At 45.1% G+C, this 21,677-nt stretch overlaps 1 protein-coding gene across 12 annotated transcripts in view; it reads right to left on the minus strand.

Annotated features, from left to right (window-relative positions):
* The window catches only part of TRIP12 (thyroid hormone receptor interactor 12), a 288,722-nt gene that overhangs the window by 90,800 nt on the left and 176,245 nt on the right, over positions 1 to 21,677 (minus strand). For 8 of the 12 annotated variants that reach the window (XM_082249177.1, XM_082249186.1, XM_082249185.1 and 5 more), the window contains 5 exons: positions 12,270 to 12,423; positions 10,090 to 10,318; positions 8,984 to 9,102; positions 8,569 to 8,773; positions 5,142 to 5,242 (listed from right to left, as the gene is read on the minus strand). In XM_082249177.1, the coding sequence (XP_082105303.1) occupies positions 5,142 to 5,242; positions 8,569 to 8,773; positions 8,984 to 9,102; positions 10,090 to 10,318; positions 12,270 to 12,423 (808 nt within the window). The remainder of the gene's footprint in view (positions 1 to 5,141; positions 5,243 to 8,568; positions 8,774 to 8,983; positions 9,103 to 10,089; positions 10,319 to 12,269; positions 12,424 to 21,677) is intronic. The other 4 variants (XM_082249184.1, XM_082249183.1, XM_082249179.1 and 1 more) reach the window with 1 other exon arrangement.

A 21,677-nucleotide genomic window follows, 5' to 3' on the forward strand; every position in this document is an offset into this window, starting at 1 on the left:
AGAGAGGGGGGATGAGAGAGAGAGAGGGGGGATGAGAGAGAGAGAGGGGGGATGAGAGAGAGAGAGGGGGGATGAGAGAGAGAGAGGGGGGATGAGAGAGAGAGAGGGGGGATGAGAGAGAGAGAGGGGGGATGAGAGAGAGAGAGGGGGGATGAGAGAGAGAGAGGGGGGATGAGAGAGAGAGAGGGGGGATGAGAGAGAGAGAGGGGGGATGAGAGAGAGAGAGGGGGGATGAGAGAGAGAGAGAGGGGGATGAGAGAGAGAGAGGGGGATGAGAGAGAGAGAGAGAGGGGGATGAGAGAGAGAGAGAGAGGGGGATGAGAGAGAGAGAGAGAGGGGGATGAGAGAGAGAGAGAGAGAGAGAGAGAGAGGGGATGAGAGAGAGAGAGAGGGATGAGAGAGAGAGAGAGGGATGAGAGAGAGAGAGAGGGATGAGAGAGAGAGTGGGGGTGAGAGAGAGAGAGAGAGAGAGAGAGAGGTGAGAGAGAGGGGGGGTGAGAGAGAGGAGAGAGAGAGAGAGAGAGAGAGAGAGAGAGAGAGAGGGGGGTGAGAGAGAGAGAGAGGTGAGAGAGAGGGAGGAGAGAGGGGGGGGGTGTAAGAGAGATGAGTGCAAAAGAGAGGGGGTGAGAGAAAGGAGGGAATGAGAGAGGCGGCTCTAGCAACCAGTGGCCAGAGAGAGGGGGGGAATGAAAGAGGCGGCTCTAGCAACCAGTGGCCAATAGAGTCTCAGGTGGAGGGGGCGGCTTTTTGCTGCCCCCCCTGCAAAGTGCCGCCCTAGGCCTGGGCCTTGTTGGCCTAGGCCAAAATACAGCACTGAGTGTAGTGTAAAACATATAGGATGATAGTCCAAAAAAGAGCTTTTCTTCAAACAGTCTTCACATCAGTGTTCCACTTAAAAGTGCGTAAAAGTCCACCGACAACTGGAAAGACACTCCCCAAACAGTCTTCTCTAAGGCTGGCCACAGATGGAGCGAACCACAGGTTGCTGGAAAGAAATTTGCTCGATTCCCCCATCAACAGTGTTGACAGGGGTATCCCTACCGCAGAGCAATTGTGTTCTACCAGAGGGGGGAAGCCATCCCTGCTGGGAGAACACAGTGAATATTGCTAGCGGCATTAACAGACACTAGCAATAATTGCATGTAAAATTTGGCAGGGTGGTTATACCCAAGTTGATCGATCAATCAACCTAGGTAGAATTCAGTCTGTCCATACTTGGTTCAAATCTCAGCCTGCTCCTGCTAAACCAGGTGAGATTTGAACAGTCTATGGTTGGCTTAAATAAAGAAAGGCAGGAAGCGTTTTGAACTCATAGCTGTCAAATTCTTCCGATCAGCTTTGTCCTCAGCTCAGTCAAAAAGCCTCAGCTTCAACAACAGTAAGCATATTAGGACAAAGATCTTTATAGTGTTATACCATCTAAATATGTTTATCGCTAAAGTTGAAATATCCTTCCAAAGCTAGGTAATCAAATCAGCATTAAACACGTAGCCACCACTGGGCAAAGAGCTTGAGAACTGCCCGATATTCAAGCTAATCTTCCACTCTGTGCAAAGATCCAATAGACAGGTACACCAATGCTAGACTGTCAATCTGATTAGTTTCATCAGCACAGACTTTCGAAAAGGGTTGGCTTAGCGGTGAAGACCAAAAGGACTATCCTGCAGTGCACATAACTATTAACTTTTTCCTGACCAACCCTCCAGTTGCAAACTACTCCCCTATTCCTCTATAGTTAAGAAATATCACAGTAGCATGGTAATCCATACAAAGGGAGGTTTGGCATAAGACAAAGTAATTGTTTGATCTACTCACTCATATGCTCTGTGATCGCCCCATATCACAAAGAATTAAGTTATTTTAAATACCCTGAAATCATACCTAGAATATAAATTTAAATTAATGCAAGATAAAATGGTTAGCCTTTCACATAAAAAATAAAAATGTAATATCCCACTGAACTCCTGAATGTCCTATAATTATACATACAATTAAGTAATTCATAAAAACCAGGATAAAAAGGAGCAGCTATCACCACTGAGTGGTGTTTTTAAACTCCTGTAGGCCGTCTGCAGAAAGCATGTTATTCGACCCTTTTATCCCAACTACCTTGCGTCTGATCCACCACTGCTAATTTAGGGGATTTCCAGTAGGGATGCACCGAATAATCGGCGGCCGAACATTATTCGGCCGAAAATAGAAAAAATAGCACTTTCGGTGTTCGGCCGAATAAGTCAAAAGGCCGAATAATTTTGTGCCGAATAATAGGGCTGAACGATAGTCGATATGATATTGACTATCGTTCTGTGGCCGTAGGCGATATTCATATCGCCGAGGTCACGATATTTACAGGGGGAAGGGACTCGGAGGAGGACAGGAGGACTCACAGACTTCCGTGTTAGGCAGGGGAAGCCGGGACACTTCAGCGGTGAGCATACATACATTACTCACTCGTGCACTGCAGCCTGCCCCACACATTCAGTGAGTCTTACTCTCCTCCCTAGTTTTTTCAATGGCACATTCAGGAAGCCAATCACGCCGTGATTAGCTGCACAGCGAACCAATCACGCGTGCCTGCACACCTGATTGGTTCCGCTGTGCCGCTACTCACGGCGTGATTGGCTTCCTGAATGTGCCATCAAAAAACTAGGGAGGAGAGTAAGACTCACTGAATGTGTGGGCGGGCTGCAGTGCACGAGTGAGTAATGTATGTATGCGGCTGTGCTCCTTTCCAGGCTACTACTAGTCCACCTCCAGCCTCCTACCACCACCACTATGAGAGACTGTCACTGTATAATCTGATCGAGTCCACACTGACACTGACTGACTGTCACTGAGTAATTGATGTTACCACATTAACCCTGACCTGCCCAGTGCCCTGTATCTGCAATTAAAATTTACAAGGCTGCCTGCATGCTTCCTGATTTCCATTCCCAGCATCCTTCCCAATCCCTACAGTGTCACTAACATTAACCCTATGGTACAAGGCTGCAGTGTGCACTGAATCCCATTCCCTACAGTAACATTTGGGGAGAGAGAGAGACATGAGAGGACAAGAGAGAGAGAGAGAGAGACATGAGAGGACAAGAGAGAGAGAGAAGAGAGAGGACAAAAAATTGGCAAAATAAATGGAAAAAAAGCAAAACACCGCGTTCGGTATTCGGCCTTCGGCCTTCGGCCAAACATTTTATTATTATTCGGCTTCGGCCAAGAATTTCATTTCGGTGCATCCCTAATTTCCAGTACTCACAGAGTGCAGCTCAGACTGGATGGGGCTTGGCATGTCCAGACACAGGAACTGCTATAACCAAGGCACTGACCCTGCAGCTGTGTGTGTTTAGATGATGGCAGCAAGAGAGTAGCAACGAGCTTTATAGGTTTTCAGCTAAAAAGGTTGGCTGAAAGGTGTCAACCAGGAGGCTGAAAAAAATCCTGTCTTACCTTATCCATAACACTGGGCCTACTAAAGCTTCAGGCTTCACTCTTCACAGTGGGCATACACCAAAATGGGTCTTTAGGGTCGGGGAACCATAGAAATAGACCAAGGCCCTGGAACTGTATAGCATCCTGCCGCTAATTACACACATTGCACTTCATGCCAAAGTGAGCCCCTAACACAGGATCCAATGCTCAAAGCAACATTACAGGACAACCCCACAAAGTGGGGTGTGGTTGCAGTCCAAATTGTACACACCGAGGGTTGCCAACACGGAAACTACTAGAAAGCCCAGGGCAATAGGCAGTCAGATCTTGACCGAAATATCAGTAGAAAAAAAAAAAACTGAATGGTCCAAAAAGAATTACTTCTGCAGAGGACAAGAGGCCCATCATTTAAAGACACAAGCAAAAAATGTAATCTCTGGTTGGGGTCATACAAGCCCTAGAAAGTTCTTTTGCCAGTGTCCAATCACCTGAAAATAGCTTGCATAGAACCCGTGGTCTATGAGTACAAGTCCTGTGCTGAACAGTTAGGATCAAATATTGCCTTCTATGAAAAAAAAAACAAAAAAAAAACACACTGCATTTTATTTCGTTCAAGCTGGACTGTTCAAACTGGCAACTTAAATCTGAGCTCCAGGCAGATATAAAATGCAGCTAGGCATTATTTTTTCTCTTTTTTTATACAAGTACCCACATTTGACCCTTTGCAATCTCTTGTACAGCTGTACTCAAATCTGGGGTGGGCAAAACTGAGAGCCAAATTCGATAATTTGCATGAAAAGGAGCATAGGGAAGAAAGAAAACATTATATTACTTCTATAATCTAAAACAAAATAAGCGCTGCCTATTGGCCAATCAGTGGCTAATAAGAGTAAAGCCAAAATTGGATGGAAAGGAGAAAAAAAAAAAATAAATAAATAAAAAAAAAAACACTTGACAGGTAAAACCGCTCAATTTAAATATTTCTGCGTATTTAGCCATTTGCCTGGAGTTCAGCTTTTATTGGAAAAAAGGTGATAGTTTCATACAGCTGTACCAACAGAACATGGAGAACAACTTACTAGCTTATATATTATTTTAACAAATTTACAATCATAATTATTGATAAAAAAAAAACTCCAACTTTCTAAGGGCCCATGAACACTGGGCTTAAAAAAAGGTCAGTTCATTCAGCAGAAAAAAAGGCTCATATATATTGTTTCTGTTGAAGCGTTTAGGACTGTTTAGCATTTATTTCTGCCAGAAATCTCCTCTCAAAAACGCAAACCAGAAGGGGTTTTTTTTTTTTCTGCTTCTAAAACATCCTGATGTGCATGAACACATAGGAGAACATTAAACTACTTCTACGGGCAAATCACAAAACTCCTGTAGAAGCAGCATTTTTTAAGTCCAGGATGCATAGACCCTAAATGTAGAAAAGAAAGAATGTTATACAATATCTGTTAAAAAAAAAAAAAAAAAAGGAAAAGAAAACAAAACAAATAAGACATCTTAAGCGCCGGTTCACACTACCGCGACGCTACTTTAGGTGGCGACCTCCGAGGTCGCGGTGCGAGCAGCGCGCCGCAACCTCGGAGCGGCCGCCACGGACTTCATAACATTGAAGTCTATGGCGGTCGCCTCCGGGTCGCCCCAAAGAAGCTCCGGACTAAAACCAGTAATAGCCAAAACAAAAACAAAAAAAAAAATAAAACGTGTACCTTGATTGTCAGCTTTATCTTCATCTCGAGGAGGGGAGTACTTAGGCCTCCTTGGCCCACGTTTAGGCAGTCTTTTTCTTTTTAAGACGTCACTAAGTCGCCTATGGGACAAGACAAGTATTTAATATGTAGAAAAAGAAAAGAAAAATTTATTGTATTTACCGTAAAAGGCATTTCTCAGAGTTCGCTGAAAAGCAGCTCTCCATTATTCAGAGCCACAGGGTTATATTGCCCCCTACAGGAGTAGGACACTAGGCAGAAAGAAAGACTTGGCTATGCCTATGGGCATTCCTAGGTGGTATACATCACCTCTCTGCTATAAGCCTTCAGTTTAGTAAGAAGCAGTGTCAGAAGTATTAAAACTCCAGAGGGGTGGGTCCATCAATGAATTCAGAGAAATGGATTTTACAGTAAGTACAACAATCCCATTTTCGCTTTCGTTAATTGACGGTCACAGGTGTCCATTATTTAGAACCACAGGGACATCCCCAAGCAGTGCCAAACATGAGGGGTAGGGCAACTACAAATCCCATGGCTAATCACAGGAGCCAACCAGGTAAACAGGAGCACAACAAAAAATAACTGGAGCCCAACCTGAACAATACACGCCACTGACGCCTGATGACAGAAAGGCCCAAGAAGCACTAAGCACCCGAGTAGAGTACACCGTTACAGAAAAAGGAACATGACCCTTGATAGAATAGGCCTGGGTCACCCTCTGTCTGATCTACCTGGAAATGGTCGCAAAAGAAGCGAACAGCCCGTGATCAAAAACGGTGAGTCTGACCTCCGAAAAGACTCAGTGGCTGCCAGATACACCCGAATTGCCCGAACCATATCCAGGGCATGCAAAGCAAATTCCTTAGGATGTCTGGGCCTGGGACACGGAAGGGAACACAATGTCTTCATTCAAATGGAAATCAGAGACTACCTTAGGAAAGGACGACTGACATGGGCGAAGAACCACCTTATTTTTGTGGACCATCAAGTAGGGGGTACGACAAGATAACGCCGCCAGCTCCGACACCCTGCGAGCAGAGGGAATAGCCTCCAAAAAGGCCACTTTCTGGGACAGCATAAGCAGTGGAATCTTTTCAAAGGGAGGCTTCTGGAGAACTGAGAGCACCATGTTCAGATACCAAGGGGGTAGGGGAGACTGCACCGGAGGAGCCAGATGTTGAACCCCTTGAATAAAAACTACGAACCGGGGGAGTACGTGGCAAGGGGTCGCTAAAAGACGACCACCAAGGCAGACACCTGGCCCTCGATGGTACTCAAGGTCAATTTCTGCTTGACACCTCGTCGAAGGAAGGTCAAGATCCAATACACTGAAAAAGAACGAGGGTGAACTCCAATCGACTCACACTAAGAAATGTACGCTTTCCACATAGGATGGTAGATCATCAAAGGAGGTAGACTTCCGAGCCTTCAGCAGTGTCAGGATCGCCAACCCAGGCAAATCTCTAACTTTCAGCACCTTGCTTTCAACAGTCAGGTCGTCAAAGCCAGTGACTGTAAAGCAGAATGGAAGCAGGATGGAAGATCAGCCTTTGGGACAGTAGATCCTCCCCGAGAGGCAGCCTCCAAGGGACGTCAGCAACCAGTGGCACCAGGTTGGCGTACAAAGACAGGTGAGGCCAGCCACCAGAATTCCTTCGGCTTTGATCTAAAAGTGGTAGAAGCATGAGAGGAGGAAAGGTGTACATCAGACAATACTGGTCCCACAGGGACACCAGAGCATCTGTGGTGTCTGCCAGAGGATCCCGTGACCTTGCCACAAACCTTAGTACCCTTCTGTTGAGCCGGGACGCCAACAGATCCACCTCGGAGGTGCCCCACCAGAGACATACCTGATGAAACACGTCCGGGTGAAGGGACCACTCCCCTTGGTCCAACGCCTGCCAACTGAGATATTCTGCCTGCCAGTTTTCCACTCCTGGAATGTGTACAGCAGAGGGAGTCTGGACAAAGCGTTCTGCCCACTGGAGGATGCTGGCTACTTCCAAGGCTGCCAACACACTCTTTGTTCTGACCTGGTGATTGACATAGGCCACTGCCGTGGCGTTGTCTGGATCCGTACCAAGATGCCCCTGAGTCGATCTGTCCTTTAATCCAGTCACAGCCTGATCGCCCAAGTTCCAAGACATTGATCGATAGTCTGGATTCCTCCAGAGTCCAACAATCCTGAGTAGAGCTCAGTCCCAGGCACCGCCTCACCTGGACAGACTGGCATCTGTGACGACCATCGTCCCAATACAAGCCGGAGAAGGAAGCCACCAGACCAAGGACCCCCTGGTTTCCCAGCTCAGCTGAATCTGATTGTCCAGGGACCGCGGACACTTATCCCATTTCACAAGGATCTCCCTTTGAAGGGACCTTGTATGGAACTGTGCAAACGGAACCACCCCGAAGGTAGATACCATCAGGCCAAGCACCTGCATGCAGGTCCGGAAGGAGGACCACCTGCTGGACAGCAATAGATGAATCGCAGCATGCAACTTCTGGAGTTTGTCCAGAGGAAGGAACACTCTGGCTAGAGTAGATGCGCCGCCCAGAGGCTCCACCGTCATGGCCATCGCTCTGCCATCAGGCTGGATCAACCAAACATGGCCGTCGGCCATCAGAAACACATGGGCCCCCAAAGAAATGGTGCCTATTACGGCAAATTGGCCACTGCACGAGGCTCCCAGGAGGAATCCCGACACCAGCCATCATGGAGAGGGGAGATCCGGCGCACAGGACCACCAGTAGCAGCACACCCCTCCCCCCCACCTCCAGCCGTTAAGCCCATCCACTAGGGGGGCGGGGGTAACAAGAGGACCACTGGGACCACCAAATAACCAGGGGGGGGGGTCCTGAGGGAATCTGCAGGTCCGACCGCCCCAGGGGGAGAGGGGGGACAAGCCACTATACCAGGAACCAGGCAGCACAACTTAATACCGAACCTCCTCACCATCTAAATGGAAGGACGCTTAGCCAGGGGGAACGCTGCGACTCAGGCCGAGACCCGCGGTCGTATGCGAAAAAATTTTTTTAAAGGAAGAAAATAGGGAACTAGGTCCTTACTCCAGACTAGGCAGAAAAAAAAAAACCCTGAAGGCCTATAGCAGAGAGAGGGGGGGGGGATGTATACCACCTAGGACTGCCTATAGGCATAGCCAAGTCTTTTTTTCTGCCTAGTATCCTACTCTTATAGGGGGCAATATAACCCTGTGGTTCTGAATAATGGATAGGTGTGTCCGTCATTGTACGAAAGAGAAAAAACGTTTTAGGGTTTCTTTCAACATGTAATTTCTCAATCCCTTAACTCTAGATGGTGAGAAAACTCCAATGTAGATTGTTTCTTATATATCGAATGAGTGAGCACAAATACAATTTCATAAGCTGAATATGCTAGTTGAAAATATGATTGACAAGCTTCTCTTACCCTTGTGGGCTGAGGTCTAGGGAGTCATCTCGGTGCTGGAGGCTGGGTGAACCAAGGTCACCAGCTGCATTCCCAGCTGCACTACCAGTTCCAGTATTGATGGTCGCAGCACCAGCTAGAGAGCCAGAGCCATTGGTGCAAACCTTTGGAGGGCTTGTTAGCAGCGTCTCAGATTCAGCCAAATTCTTCACTTGGTGCATCACACCTGGGAGAGACACAGTGTTCAGTACAAAAATATGCAAAACATACAGAATACTTAAATTGGAGTAAAATAGGATTAAAAAAACAAAACAAAAACACAAGCTTGGCATTACACAAACCTGACTAATAAAAAAGAAAAACCACACCGCAAATATTTAAATTAAATTTAAATATAACGTTCTAGACTTCACATAAAATATATAATTTTTCATACCTTCTCTCCTGAAATACACACTGAATATGTCTGGCAATTTCTGCATTAATATCTCTGCCATCTGAAGAGCTCCCACCACAATTTTGAGGTCTTGGCTTGACAACATAGAGGCAATATGACTGTAAAAGAAAAAACACACACAACCAGAATGAAACAATTGTGACTTGCATCTAGAGGGCTCATTATTCTCATACCGATCAGCTCGTTTTAAATAGGGTATAAATTAAAGACTACGGGACGAAAACAGTAGAAATAAAGAATTAAAAAAATTTATAAAAATAAAAAGATATGTTTTCTACATTAACCAGTAATTGCAATATTCTCCACTAGAAAAACAGCAGCTGGTTCCTGCGGATAACCAATATTTTTCCATCAAGGACCATTATTAGAGCACACACATCGTATTGGTTTAGTGCTCCTACTTTTGTCAGAGTATCCAGGTGGGTAATCAATCAAGCACAATTACAACTTGAACATTTTTAATTCGAAAAATTTGCTAATATATGCAAATAATCTATATAGCAAAGCCTGCGAAACATCAATAGCAATCAAGATTTTTAAAATACAGCAGACGGACATGAAAGTGGTAGGCAGCACAGATTTACCATTTTTAGGCTTCATTCACACTGGCATATGAGAATTTTCTGCATTTTCTGCAGTTTCTTGCTGGCAGAAATAGTAGATCTTGCATAAAATACATACTTAAAGTACTTGCGTCTAGATGCATTTAGACACGTACGATTGAAAGGACATTACACGCGTATGCATACACAAGTTTGCCCGTATTTATACACATACACGCGTATAAGCCGCATACATGTACAGTCCCAGAAACCACTGTGCCCTACTTTTTTTTGTACACTAAACAAGGCACACATTTTCATTTGAAGACACAGCTATGTGTGCAGCCTCTAATTCCTATACTTTTGCATGTAGCACTATTGGAAACAAAGAGGCCATACATTTCAGATGCTCGTGTGAATCAGCTCTAAAGAACGAATTGTATATTAAAAAATAAACACTATATGATTGCTAAGAGAAACAGGAATGAACATGGTTTTACGTAACCACTGAAGAGTAATGTCTGCTGAAATTGTGCTTCCTACCTGGACACAGCGTGGTTCTTTAAAACATCTTTTAGGAGTTCAGCATCAGCAAAATAAATGATCCTAAGGATTGCTCTAAGGCACTTGTGTCTGACAGCAGGCCCCGCAGAGGAGCTGTACACTTCATAAAGCACTCCAAACAAGGTCTTAATAAAAGATTTGGCCAGCTCTGGATCTTCTTTCATCAGCTGCGCTCTGGCGTCATCTCTTTTTAGCTCAGAATGTCCACCTGGAAGCAAAGTTACTCTGTCAGGAAAGGCCACTGAAGCAAAAATTATATTATATTTATATATATATATATATATATATATATATATATATATATATATATATATATATATATATATATATATATATATATATATATATACACACACACATATACATACACACACATTCATAGGTCTATATATACAAACATTCCATACATACATGTGTACATTAATGCACCCCTGCTGTATGGGTGTATAGTGAAGGTACGGATGCCATACCTTTGGAGGATAGAACATGCTCACTGAACCTCAGTAGCTCACCAACAACCAAAATATCAGTTCTGGCTAAACTAATGAAAGAAGCAAACATGATTACCTGCACTTTGATGGCAGCTTGGTCTTCCTTTTGGACTCAATCACACCTAATGTGTGCGGAGCTGCACTGATCAATGTTGATCAACACAGGCTCAATGCAAGGGCATGTTGGAAAACAATTGGTTATGTGCCCTGTTCACACATACATGTGTGCTGTGTCTGCGTTGTGTAAAAATGCAGCATGTCTGTAAATTATTTGCAGCACAATGAACAAACCTGTCAATGCACTGCTGTCATTTTGTGACATTTCAATAAGGCTCCTTTCACACTAATGGGTTGTTCTTCCATTTTTGCATTACCAAAAGCTGAAGAAAAATGCTTGACTATTAGTTCTAGGGAACTTTTTACACCAGTCAATTGCAGGTAAGTTGTGTTTCTAAAAGTCCTGCATGCTGCATTTTTGGTGCGGAAAAAAAAACGTGCCTTCCTAATTAAATGGCAAACGCTTCAAAAACGCACTTGCGTTTTCAGTCACACGTCCTTTTCAACAGGAGCAAAACGCACCGGAAGCAGGGCAAAAAAAAACACATATGTGTTTTTACCGCATTTTTGCAACGGAGCACAACACACTCCAGTGAGCAAACACTACATGGACCATAAGGTGCCCCTGCAGGTATCAATAGGCCCTATAGAGTTGCATTGTTAACTTTGTCCCTGTATTTCCACTTTTGCAGCAAAATTGGGAGACCTACCTTATATTTGTTACATGTACTCCACATAATCTTGCAGTTTACCATTTTTTGATACTTTTTTGTTAAAACTCCAGCACTGAAAAATCCTATTTAAAGGATTGTCTATGAGGGGGTAGGGAGATTTTTTGCCATAAATCACTGTCTGTACTCTGCTGGCTTATCACATTGTCAGCTGTAACCACAGTGAAACTCTACATAACCTATTAACTCCTTGTAACGCTTAGAAACAGGCTGCATGACAGTGAAACTGTCTGCCCCAACAAAGGGTTAAAGATTGGGCTTCACGGATGTAGGGTAATGAGGAAGAGCTCAGTAACTCCACAGTCAGTGTGGGGACAGAATCTCTGTGAAATTGTCAAAAATCTGCAGTCTGCCATATCGCCTTCTTTTTTTAGAAACCCCTAAAATAAATTTTCCTTTTCATTTGTTTAGGTATACTGTGTGAATGGGAACACAATCCTAATGAGTTTTCTAAAACTTAAAATCTTTAAAAAATGGCATTCCTTCCCAACTATGCATTTTCTAGGCAACAGAGGGACACTTACTCTAAAGCTATCAGTATCAGAATGCATGGGGTTCCATATTGATGTACAACTTTCCATAGGAGAATGCTTGGATGGCCTGCTATACCAAATTCCATGTTCTAGAAGGTACAGCCTCATGGCAAAGCAACCAGCCAAATAGAAGTGTACATACGGTAACTGAGTATGGGGCCTACAATACAAAAAACTAGGGCCACTCAACAAAGGCAAGTTAAATATGTCTTATTACGGTGTTGCACTTCTATTTCATTGGAAATGAAGGCAAGTTTGTGACAATATTAAAAGAGTATCAGTTTAAAGAATTCCAAAAAGACCATTTAAAAAATAAATAGAAATGAAAAGATTTGATAGATACTTACTAGTGTTTGCATTGGCTAGAGGGTTAGGTTTTCTCTGAATGGCGCGTGCTGTTCCGGTATCCTCGTTGATTTGCTGCATAGAATTAAAATCAATAGTATAAACACGCCCCAGTGTAGACAAACTTATCTCATCCTCACCAACCTGATGGGCTGCCTGAGAACACAGATATAAAACAGAGAGATAATCCTTGAATAGAAAACACAAAACTTCATCACGCACAATGTTAGGATCCGTTTTGTCCCCTTTGGGTGCTCATAGCTCCATAGTTCAAGCTCAAGTGCCAAAAAAAAAAAAAAAAACATGAATGCATTCCGATAGATTAATATAGTACATTTCACAAGGTTTATTTGAAGTATCTCAAGTGTTTCTTTGGTTCTTCACTCAAGCTTTACTGTATACAGTATATAAACCCTCACATTGAACAACTAAAACAACCCATTTCGTTTACAAAGACAAGGAAAACGCACTGCTCCAGGTGAATCAGGAAGCCTGGTGATATACAGGTGCAAGCCTTGGCTCGCCTCCGCAGACAATCAATGTATAAGAAATGGCTGCACTCCAAGTATAATCAAGATTCAGGTTTATTGACCGAACATCCCAATGTGGCAAACAGGTAGACGAGTTTCACACACTAGTATGTGTGCTTAATCATTACGTTTACGTTACATTTAGTAATGATTAAGCACACATACTAGTGTGTGAAACTCGTCTACTTGTTTACCACATTGGGATGTTCAGTCAAACCTGAATCTTGATTATACTTGGAGTGCAGCCATTTCCTCTACATCAACCCATTTAGTTTAGCATAGAAATGCAAAGCAAAAGGTTTGAGTGTGTGTAAAATTATATATATATATATATATTTACACACACATACATATATACACATACACACACATACATAGACACATTTTTAAACAATATAAATTCCCACTTAGAGAGCCGGGAGGTGGAGACTGCAGGGGGTGTGTCAACAGGAGCCAGAGAAACAGAAGTACACTGATCTCCCAAGCCAAGCTCCCAGGTAAAAGGCAAAAGAGCTAACTGAGCATACGGAAACGGATGTGCTTTTAACCATTGGGACTGAAATAGGAAAGCAGGGGGACTGGCAGGAAATACAAAAAACACAGGACCCTTTTTTTATAGAAGTGCAAACACAAACATCAGGAATATGAAATATTGCCGTAAGATGCACTTTAATTGTCCCCATTGGGGAGATTTCATCAATCCATTTGTACTGAAAGTGAGATGAAATTTAACATTTCAAGAGTTGCCCCCAGAGCAAGAGGTAAGAGGAAATCCAATGGGAACACCTGCTTCAGGGAAAACAGTCTAAGAAGAGAATTACTCTCACTTTGGGAGGTTTTTTTTTTTCTCACCTCCTGTTGTCTTCTCTTGGGCATACCTAATTACAGGTAAGTAATGCCACTAAAGCCATATCAGGTCCTAAAAAGCTTGGTCAGAGTCCAATTACCTGAAGGTACCAGCCTATAACTCCAGGTCTATGAATTTTCAGCCTGTGCTAGCTAAACTTCAGCTTTAAAGAAGAACCCCACTCAAAAAGGGAAGTTCTGCTTTAATTACCGGGCATATCTTGAGTCGCTGGATCGCATAGGCTAGTTCTCCCCCTCCACGCAGTCTTGTGGGACAGGTTCCAGAAGACTGCAGCACCATTTACAAGGAGCAGAGCATCTCATGCATGCGTGGAGAACAGCCTGCAGTGAAATCGAAAGCAGCGTAGCCAGCTGCCCACAGTCAGGATGCCGGCATCGGGAACCCGAAGGCTAGTGAGGAACTAGCCCGGGTGAGGACGGCGCTGGATCCCTAGACAGGTTAAGTATTCTTTGATTAAAAGTCAGCAGCTACAGTAATCTCCATTTAAAAAAGGTAAAAAACAATACTTTCTCGACTATTTTGAACATTTACAAATCTATCAGCTGGTCCTCAATATCATTACGTTTTCATTATAACATTTTGCAAAAAAATGTAATACAGGTTGCAGCATTTAACAAGCACCCTGGTTTTTCTACCAGTCCAACTGTGACTGCTTAGACTTAATCTTTATAGGTTTCTGAACAGGAGATCAAATTTTGCCCTATTTACAACAATGTAGGAAGAGAAGTTGGCAGAAGTAGTGGGAAAACAGATTTAAAGAGGTTGTACACCGAGAAATTTTTTTTTTCTCTTCTTTAAATCCTGAAAGAGAAACCCATAATGAGCTAGTATGCATCGCATACTAGCTCATTATGAAATACTTACCTTAGAACGAGCCCCCGCCGTGCCGTCCGCTTACCTGTATGACGGGCGACATGTATAGTCGCCCGTCTTCCGGGATCGCGGCATCCGGCCATCTGATTGGCCGGAGCCGCGGTGACGTCACTCCCGCGCACGCGCGCGGGAGCCGACGGTCACGGCACGGGGCTCTGAAGGAACGGCACGATCTGCCGTTCCTTCAGAGCGCATGCGCCAGTGACGTCACTGGCTGCATTAAAGGTAAATATCTCCTAAACGGTGCATGTTTAGGAGATATTTACAGTACCTATAGGTAAGCCTTAATATAGGCTTACCTATAGGTACAACTTCCTGAGGAGGGTTTACTTCCTCTTTAACTACCGTCTGTACCATTATAATACTATACTATGAAAACTAGAATACATTTTCAGCTGAAAAAATTGCGGTAGAGAAAAAAAAAAAAAAGTTAAAGATGTGCAGAAGCCTCCATCAGCACCCAAAGAGGACAATACATCACCCAATGTCATAACAGAGTAACAGCCTTCACACATCCTAAACAAGAATGGTTAAAAAAGTGTCTTTCAAACTCTCACACAAAACTCCAGCACTCTACTTGAGGCTTATGAAAAACGGTGTACAGTTACCAGTTAAAAAAGAAGGCCACAGAAGACATTTGCTTTTTTACTAAGCACTTGCTGTCCAGGGCAATGATGACATTTTTCACATATATGTAAAAAAAAAAAAATAAATAAATAAAAAAATAAAAAAAAGGATACAAAAATAAATAAAAATGCATTTCTTTGCAAGAAAATTACTTCAAACCCACAAACTGATTTTCTGAAAGCAGAGGCCCTGGAGAAAAAAAAAAAAAGGTGGTTGTTGCAATATTTATCACATATACTGAACAAAATTATAAACGCAACACTTGTTTTTCCCCCCCCATTTTTCATGAGCTGAACTCAAAGATCTAAGAAAACCATGAATAATCCATGAAGAGAACACCTCTCCAAAGTGCCAGACACCATCGAATGTGAGCATTTGCCCACTCAAGTTGGTTACGATGACGAACTGCAGTCATGTCGAGACCCTGATGAGGACGAGCATGCAGATGAGCTTCCCTGAGACAGTTTGACAGTTTGTGCAGAAATTATTTGGTTATACAAACCGATTGTTGCAGCAGCTGTCCGGGTGGCTGGTCTCAGACGATCTTGGAGGTGAAGATGCTGGATGTGGAAGTCCTGGGCTGGTGTGGTTACACGTAGTCTGCGGTTGTGAGGCTGGTTGGATGTACTGCCAAATTCTGTGAAACGCCTTTTGAGACGGCTTATGGTAGAGAAATGAACATTCAATTCATGGGCAACCGCTCTGGTGGACATTCCTGGAGTCAGCATGCCAATAGCACGCTCCCTCAAAACTTGTGACATCTATGGCATTGTGCTGTGTGATAAAACTGCACATTTTAGGCCTCTTTCACACGGAGCGGACCGTATTGCGATCCACTCTGGCACTTTTATTAATTTTTTTTACGGACATCCGGTCCGTATGTCCGCATATCACCCCATCCGTTTGCAGAGGATATACGGACATAACGTAGGTCTATGGGATTGCGGATGTCACCGCTGACACCCGATTCTGCGTCCTTTCCGTTTTTTAAAACGGAAGAAAAATAGGGTTCTGTTCCGTTCCAAAAAACGGAACAGAACTGAAAGGACGCAAATCGGATGTCAGCGGATGGTCATCCGCTGACATCCGCAACCCCATTGACATGCATTATGTCCGTATATCACCCGCAAATGGATGGGGTGATATATGGACATACGGAACGCCTGTGTGAAAGAGGCCTTAGAGTGGCCTTTTATTGTGGACAGCCTAAGGCACACCTGTGCAATAATCATGCTGTTTAAACAGCATCTTGATAATCCATCCACCTCCCAGGTGTGGCATATCTCGGCAAAGGAGAAGTGCTCACTAACACAGATTTGTGAACAATATTTGAGAGAAATGGGCCTTTTGTGTACATAGAAAAAGTCTTAGATCTTAGAGTTTAGCTCATGAAAAATGGGGTAAAAAACAAAGTGTTGCGTTTATAATTTTGTTCAGTATATGTGCAGCAGTTTACTTATATGCATTTCATTGCACACAAACACAGTAGAACACCCCAACCAATTTTTGGTAAAATATAAATATGTTCTGCCAAGAACAAAAAATGCCAAACGTGTTAAGATTTAAAAATTTCACACACCCATGAAATGGCGAAAAAACTATGGTACCTAAAAAAATGGGATTTTTGACTTGCAGTAAAATCCATTTGTCTGGTGTTCATTGACGGACACAGCTGCTGATTCTTCTTAACCATTGGGTTATACTGCCCCCAACAGGAGCAGGACACTAGGCAGGAAAAAGCTTAACTATGCCTATGGGAAGTCCCAGAGGGTATACATCCACACTCCGCTATAGGCACTCTGTTTCTTTACAAGCAGTGTCAGAAGAAAGCCAACTCTAGAGGGGTGGGTGCTCTGTCCGTCAAAGAACATCAGAGAAATTGATTTTATGGTAAGTTTAAAAAAAAAAAATTAATAATTTTCTCTTTTGTTCATTGACGTACACGGCTCCTGATTCTTCTTAACTATTGGGACATCCCAAAGCAGTGTTAAAAACATGAGGAGTGGGGAAAAAAAACGCAGAAAAAAATTCCCAAGACCAACCATAGCCAACAAGGTAATATGGAGCTCAACCAAAAACTGGAGCACACCTGAAGAAATCAGTACACCCACAGAGGACCAGGTCCTCTGAACAGCAGCCTTCAAAAACTTGCAGCCAAAAGAAGCATCCGCAGATGCCAACACATCCACTTTATAAAAAAACTTTGTAAAAGAGGGCACATAGCCGCCTTGCAAACCTGCAGCACCGATATCGGATGACGGAAGGCCCAGAAGGCACTAAGCACCCGAGTAGAGTGAGCCTTAACAGGAAAAGGAGGAACCTGACCCCTAACTGAATAGGCCTGAATAGCTAGTCGTCTGTCTGATCCATCTGGAAATGGTCGCTGCAGAAACTGCCAACCCTTTGAGGTCCAACCGTGAGTACAAAATAGTGAGTCTGACTCCCTAAAAGACTCCTTAGCTGCCAGGAACACCCTGACTGCCCGAACCACATCCAGGGAATGCAGAGCAACTTCCTTGGGATGTTTAGGCTTGGTATATCCACATATGGAAGGCAACACAATGTCTTCATTCAAATGAAAATCTGAGATGACCTTTGGAAGGAACAATGGACAGGGATGAAGAAACACCTTAGCTCTGTAAACCAACAGGTAAGGTGAATGACAAGACAACGCTGCCAGCTCTGACACCCTGCATGCAGAAGTAATAGCCACCAAAAAGGCCACCTTCTGAGACATCATAAGCAGGGGAACCTCCCGATATTTTCGAAGGGAGATTCCTGAATAACTGACCACACCAATTTGAGGACCCACGGCGGTAATGGAGACCGCACACTGGAGGAACCAAGTGTCGAGCTATCTGGAGAAAGGTATGCACCAAGGAAAGTGTGGCCAATGGATGTTGAAAGAAAACAGCCAAGGCCAGATGCTGCTCAACACCCCCGTTGGAGAAAAGACAAGATCTGAGCCACCAAAAAGGAGTGAGGGAAAACCCCAAAAGACTCCCACCATGCAACGTACGTCTTTCCAAATGAGATGTTAGATCTTCCTAGAGGTAGAACCTTTAACAGTGTAGAAAATCACAGATTCAGAAAACCTCTATCCTTCAGCACCTGGCTTTCAACAGCCAAGCCGTTAAAACCAGCGACCTTAAAGCAGGATGGAAGATTGGTCATTGAGACCGCAGATCTTTCCTGAGAGGAAGTCTCAAAGGAGCACTGGCGACCAGCCGGACCAGATCGGCATACCAAGACCAGCAAGGCCAGTCTGGAGCCACTAGGAATCTCTTGCTGCCTCAATCCTGCACAGGAGTCTTGGCAGAAATTTGAGAGGGGGAAAGGCATAAATCAGACAATACTGACGCCAAGGAGCCACTAATGCGTCTGCGGCATCAGCCAGAGGATCCCGAGACCATGCCACAAAGCTCTGTACCTTCCCGGGAATGTGTACAGCAGAGAGGGATGGAACGATCGTTCTGCCCAACTTAGAATGTTGGCTACTTCCCGATCCGCCAGGACACTTCTTGTGCCCCAATGGTGATTGACATAGGCCACGGCTGTGGCATTGTCCGACTGAATTCGTACCAGATACGCCTGAAGATGAATTGTCCAATGAGCCAGACAGTCTGATCGCTCGGAGTTCCAGTACATTGATCGGCAGTCTGGACTCTCCCCAAGTCCAGACCCCTGACCACAAGCTGTGCAGAGGACGCCTCCCCACAGATAGTCCAGTTTTGTGGAGGGAACCAGAGCAGACTTTTGAAGTTTTAGAATCCAACCGAACTCCCTCAGAGATCGCAGAGTCATTTTCAAGGTGTCCATCAGAGCAGTTGGGAGACTCTGCTCGCAGAAGATGATCATCCAGGTACCCCAGTACCACAATCCCCTGCTCACACAAGAATGGTAGCACCGTGGCCAACACTTTGTAAAGACCCGAGGAAGCGGAGGCGAGACTAAAGGTAAAACTGATAATACATCTCGCCCATGGCAAAGCGGAGGAAGCGCTGGTGACCCGTACATATTGGAATGTGAAGGTAGGCTTCCTTGATGTCGATTAAAGCGAGAAAATCCTCCAGATGTAGGGACGCCACTACAGTGTGAATGGACTCCATTTGGAACTCCTGTACCCTCACAAAGCAGTTTAGCGCCTTGAGGTCCAGAATTCCCTTCCTTCCTGGGAACTGTAAACAGATATGAGTAAAACCCCTGAAAACATTCTGAAGCTGGAATCGGGACAATCACCCTATGAGCGTAAGCGATCTGGGGACAAGTGCAGGTTGGAAGGGAAGAACCTTTCCGAAGGAAAAGACTAAAACTCGCTTTTGTAGCCAGACCAAATGACTTTGTGGACCCACTTGACCTGTATCAGAGAGGTCCACAGATCTGAAAATCAGCGAAGATGTCCCCCCCACCCCAGATACGGATGAGGGCGCCCCTTCATGCAGAGGAAGCCTTGTCCGCAGGTCTGGAAGAGCCCTTCATGGCTTGCCAGACCAGGTCCTCTTGGAACCTCCAGGGGAGGCCCTGAAGGAACTTTATCCCTTGAGGAACAAAATAAACAGCTTCTTATAAAACTCAAAAAAATGGCCCATGTCTACGACGAGGCTCCTTGCCCTCGTTAGCCTGCGGAAGAAAGGGTACTGTTCTACCCTGTGAGACCCTTAAAAATGTCATCCAAGGGAAGCGCCAAACAGGCGATCCCCCACAAAGGGGAGATCAGATAAGGCCTTCTTAGAAGTCTGGTCTGCAGACCAGCTTTTGTCAGCCAGATAAGACGCCGAAGGACCACTGCTGATACAGACCGCCTAAAATCAAAGGAGCCGCATCCAAAGATGCATCGCAGATAAACTGTAGCCCCTGGATCAACTGATCCATCACCTCCGCAAAGGCAGGGGGAAGCAGTTTCCCCTCCAGGTCCCAGTGTAAAAGTTTAGACCACTCGTCAGAGTTCGCAACACCAGGGCAATAGTAAATACTGGCCTAAGCCGAACCAGCCATAGTGAAACATATGGCGGGCCCGAGCCTCTACTCTCCTATTAACCAGATCTTTAAAAGAAAACGACTCCTCAACCAAATTTAAGGTAGCTTTATTTAACCTGGAAGCCAGCGAGTCCACCACAGGTGGGACTGTCCACTTTTTAAGCAGGGAATCCTTGCAAGGATACCGCACAGCAAAACGCTTTGGGACAACAAGAGTGCGTTTTGGACAACCCCACTGTAATGTGACAATGTTGTCAAAGTATGCGGGGAAAGGGGAACACCCCCCCCGCCACAGTGGAGGACCTGTTGTGGCAAAAGGGATCGGCGCCTCCCGACGCAGCATCTCCACCATGTTTAAAATTTCACTCTCTGATACAATCAGCGCATCCACCAGGGCCTTTTCATGCACGGCTAGAGGAGCAGAGGAAACATCCTCAGTGTCTCAACCTAACAATCAGGGGAGGGCCGCCAACTGCGATCCCGCAAGGGGGGCACCGACCCAGGGTGCATGGACCACCTAATGGACCCAGCTTAAATCAAGGGGTGGGTGGGGTGGAGGGGGGGGGGGGGGTCGCCCTCTGAGCCATTCCATAAAGGCCCGCACAATGCCCCCATAAAAAAGGGGGCAGTCCGCTGTGACGGGGGCGTGCAGGCAGGGTATCCTGATGGTCCCACAGCGCTAACATGAGTAGGTGCCCTACACAATACAGGCAGCGTGGTTGCCATCAAGAAATAAACCTCCCCCACAGGGCCACCCCTTTCCAAGGGAGGTGCCAAGCTGGCTGCATGGCCCGCCTAGAAGGCCGCAAGCGCACTCATCCCAGCTCACTGGGGCCGACCCCCAACGGAGGCCGACGCCAACATTTTTGTGGATGCCCAGCTGCCTGGGCCCGAGCATCATTGGAGCCGACCACCCAGGGGCAGCAGAGGGGAGGGCGGATGCCCAAATGGAGGATAGTGGCTTCAGCCACCCTTACTGGGGCCACCCCACTTAGCTCCCGACCATTGGGCTGTAAAGCCGTGGCCTAAATTCAGGGCCTGGGCTGGATCCTGTCGCGTGAGGCGCAGATCCAAAACCATCTGCTCGCTCAGCCCAGCCCCCCCCCCCCCCCATTGTGCAGCAAGAAAAACCCGGTCAGCAGAGACTCCAATAATCCCTCCCTTTAAGAACATGTGGCAAAAGCCAGCTCATAACCTCAGGGAGGGGGGAGTGGGCCTGAAGAACCCCAATGACCACTGAAAATTTAGAGGGCTGGCGGGGATGACTTGAGGGTCACACCTTTCCAGGAAAGGGCCACTCCCATTCGGCCATTCTCAATTGCACAAAAATGTTTTTTTATTTTTTAAATTGTATTTACATTGGTTTTAAATGCAACTTTATTGCCATTACAAGAGATAAACAACATCCATTGTAACTGCTTGGGCAGCAAAGGTACTCTTTGACAGATCTGGGGTCTATTAGACCCATGATCCCTTCCCCACCCTTTAAGGCAGCCAGTAAAACATAGAATCTAAACCTAAAGTTTTGAACTATC

This window comes from Pelophylax lessonae (genome assembly GCF_965119305.1).
Source record: "Pelophylax lessonae genome assembly, chromosome: 3".
Lineage (NCBI taxonomy): Eukaryota > Metazoa > Chordata > Amphibia > Anura > Ranidae > Pelophylax > Pelophylax lessonae.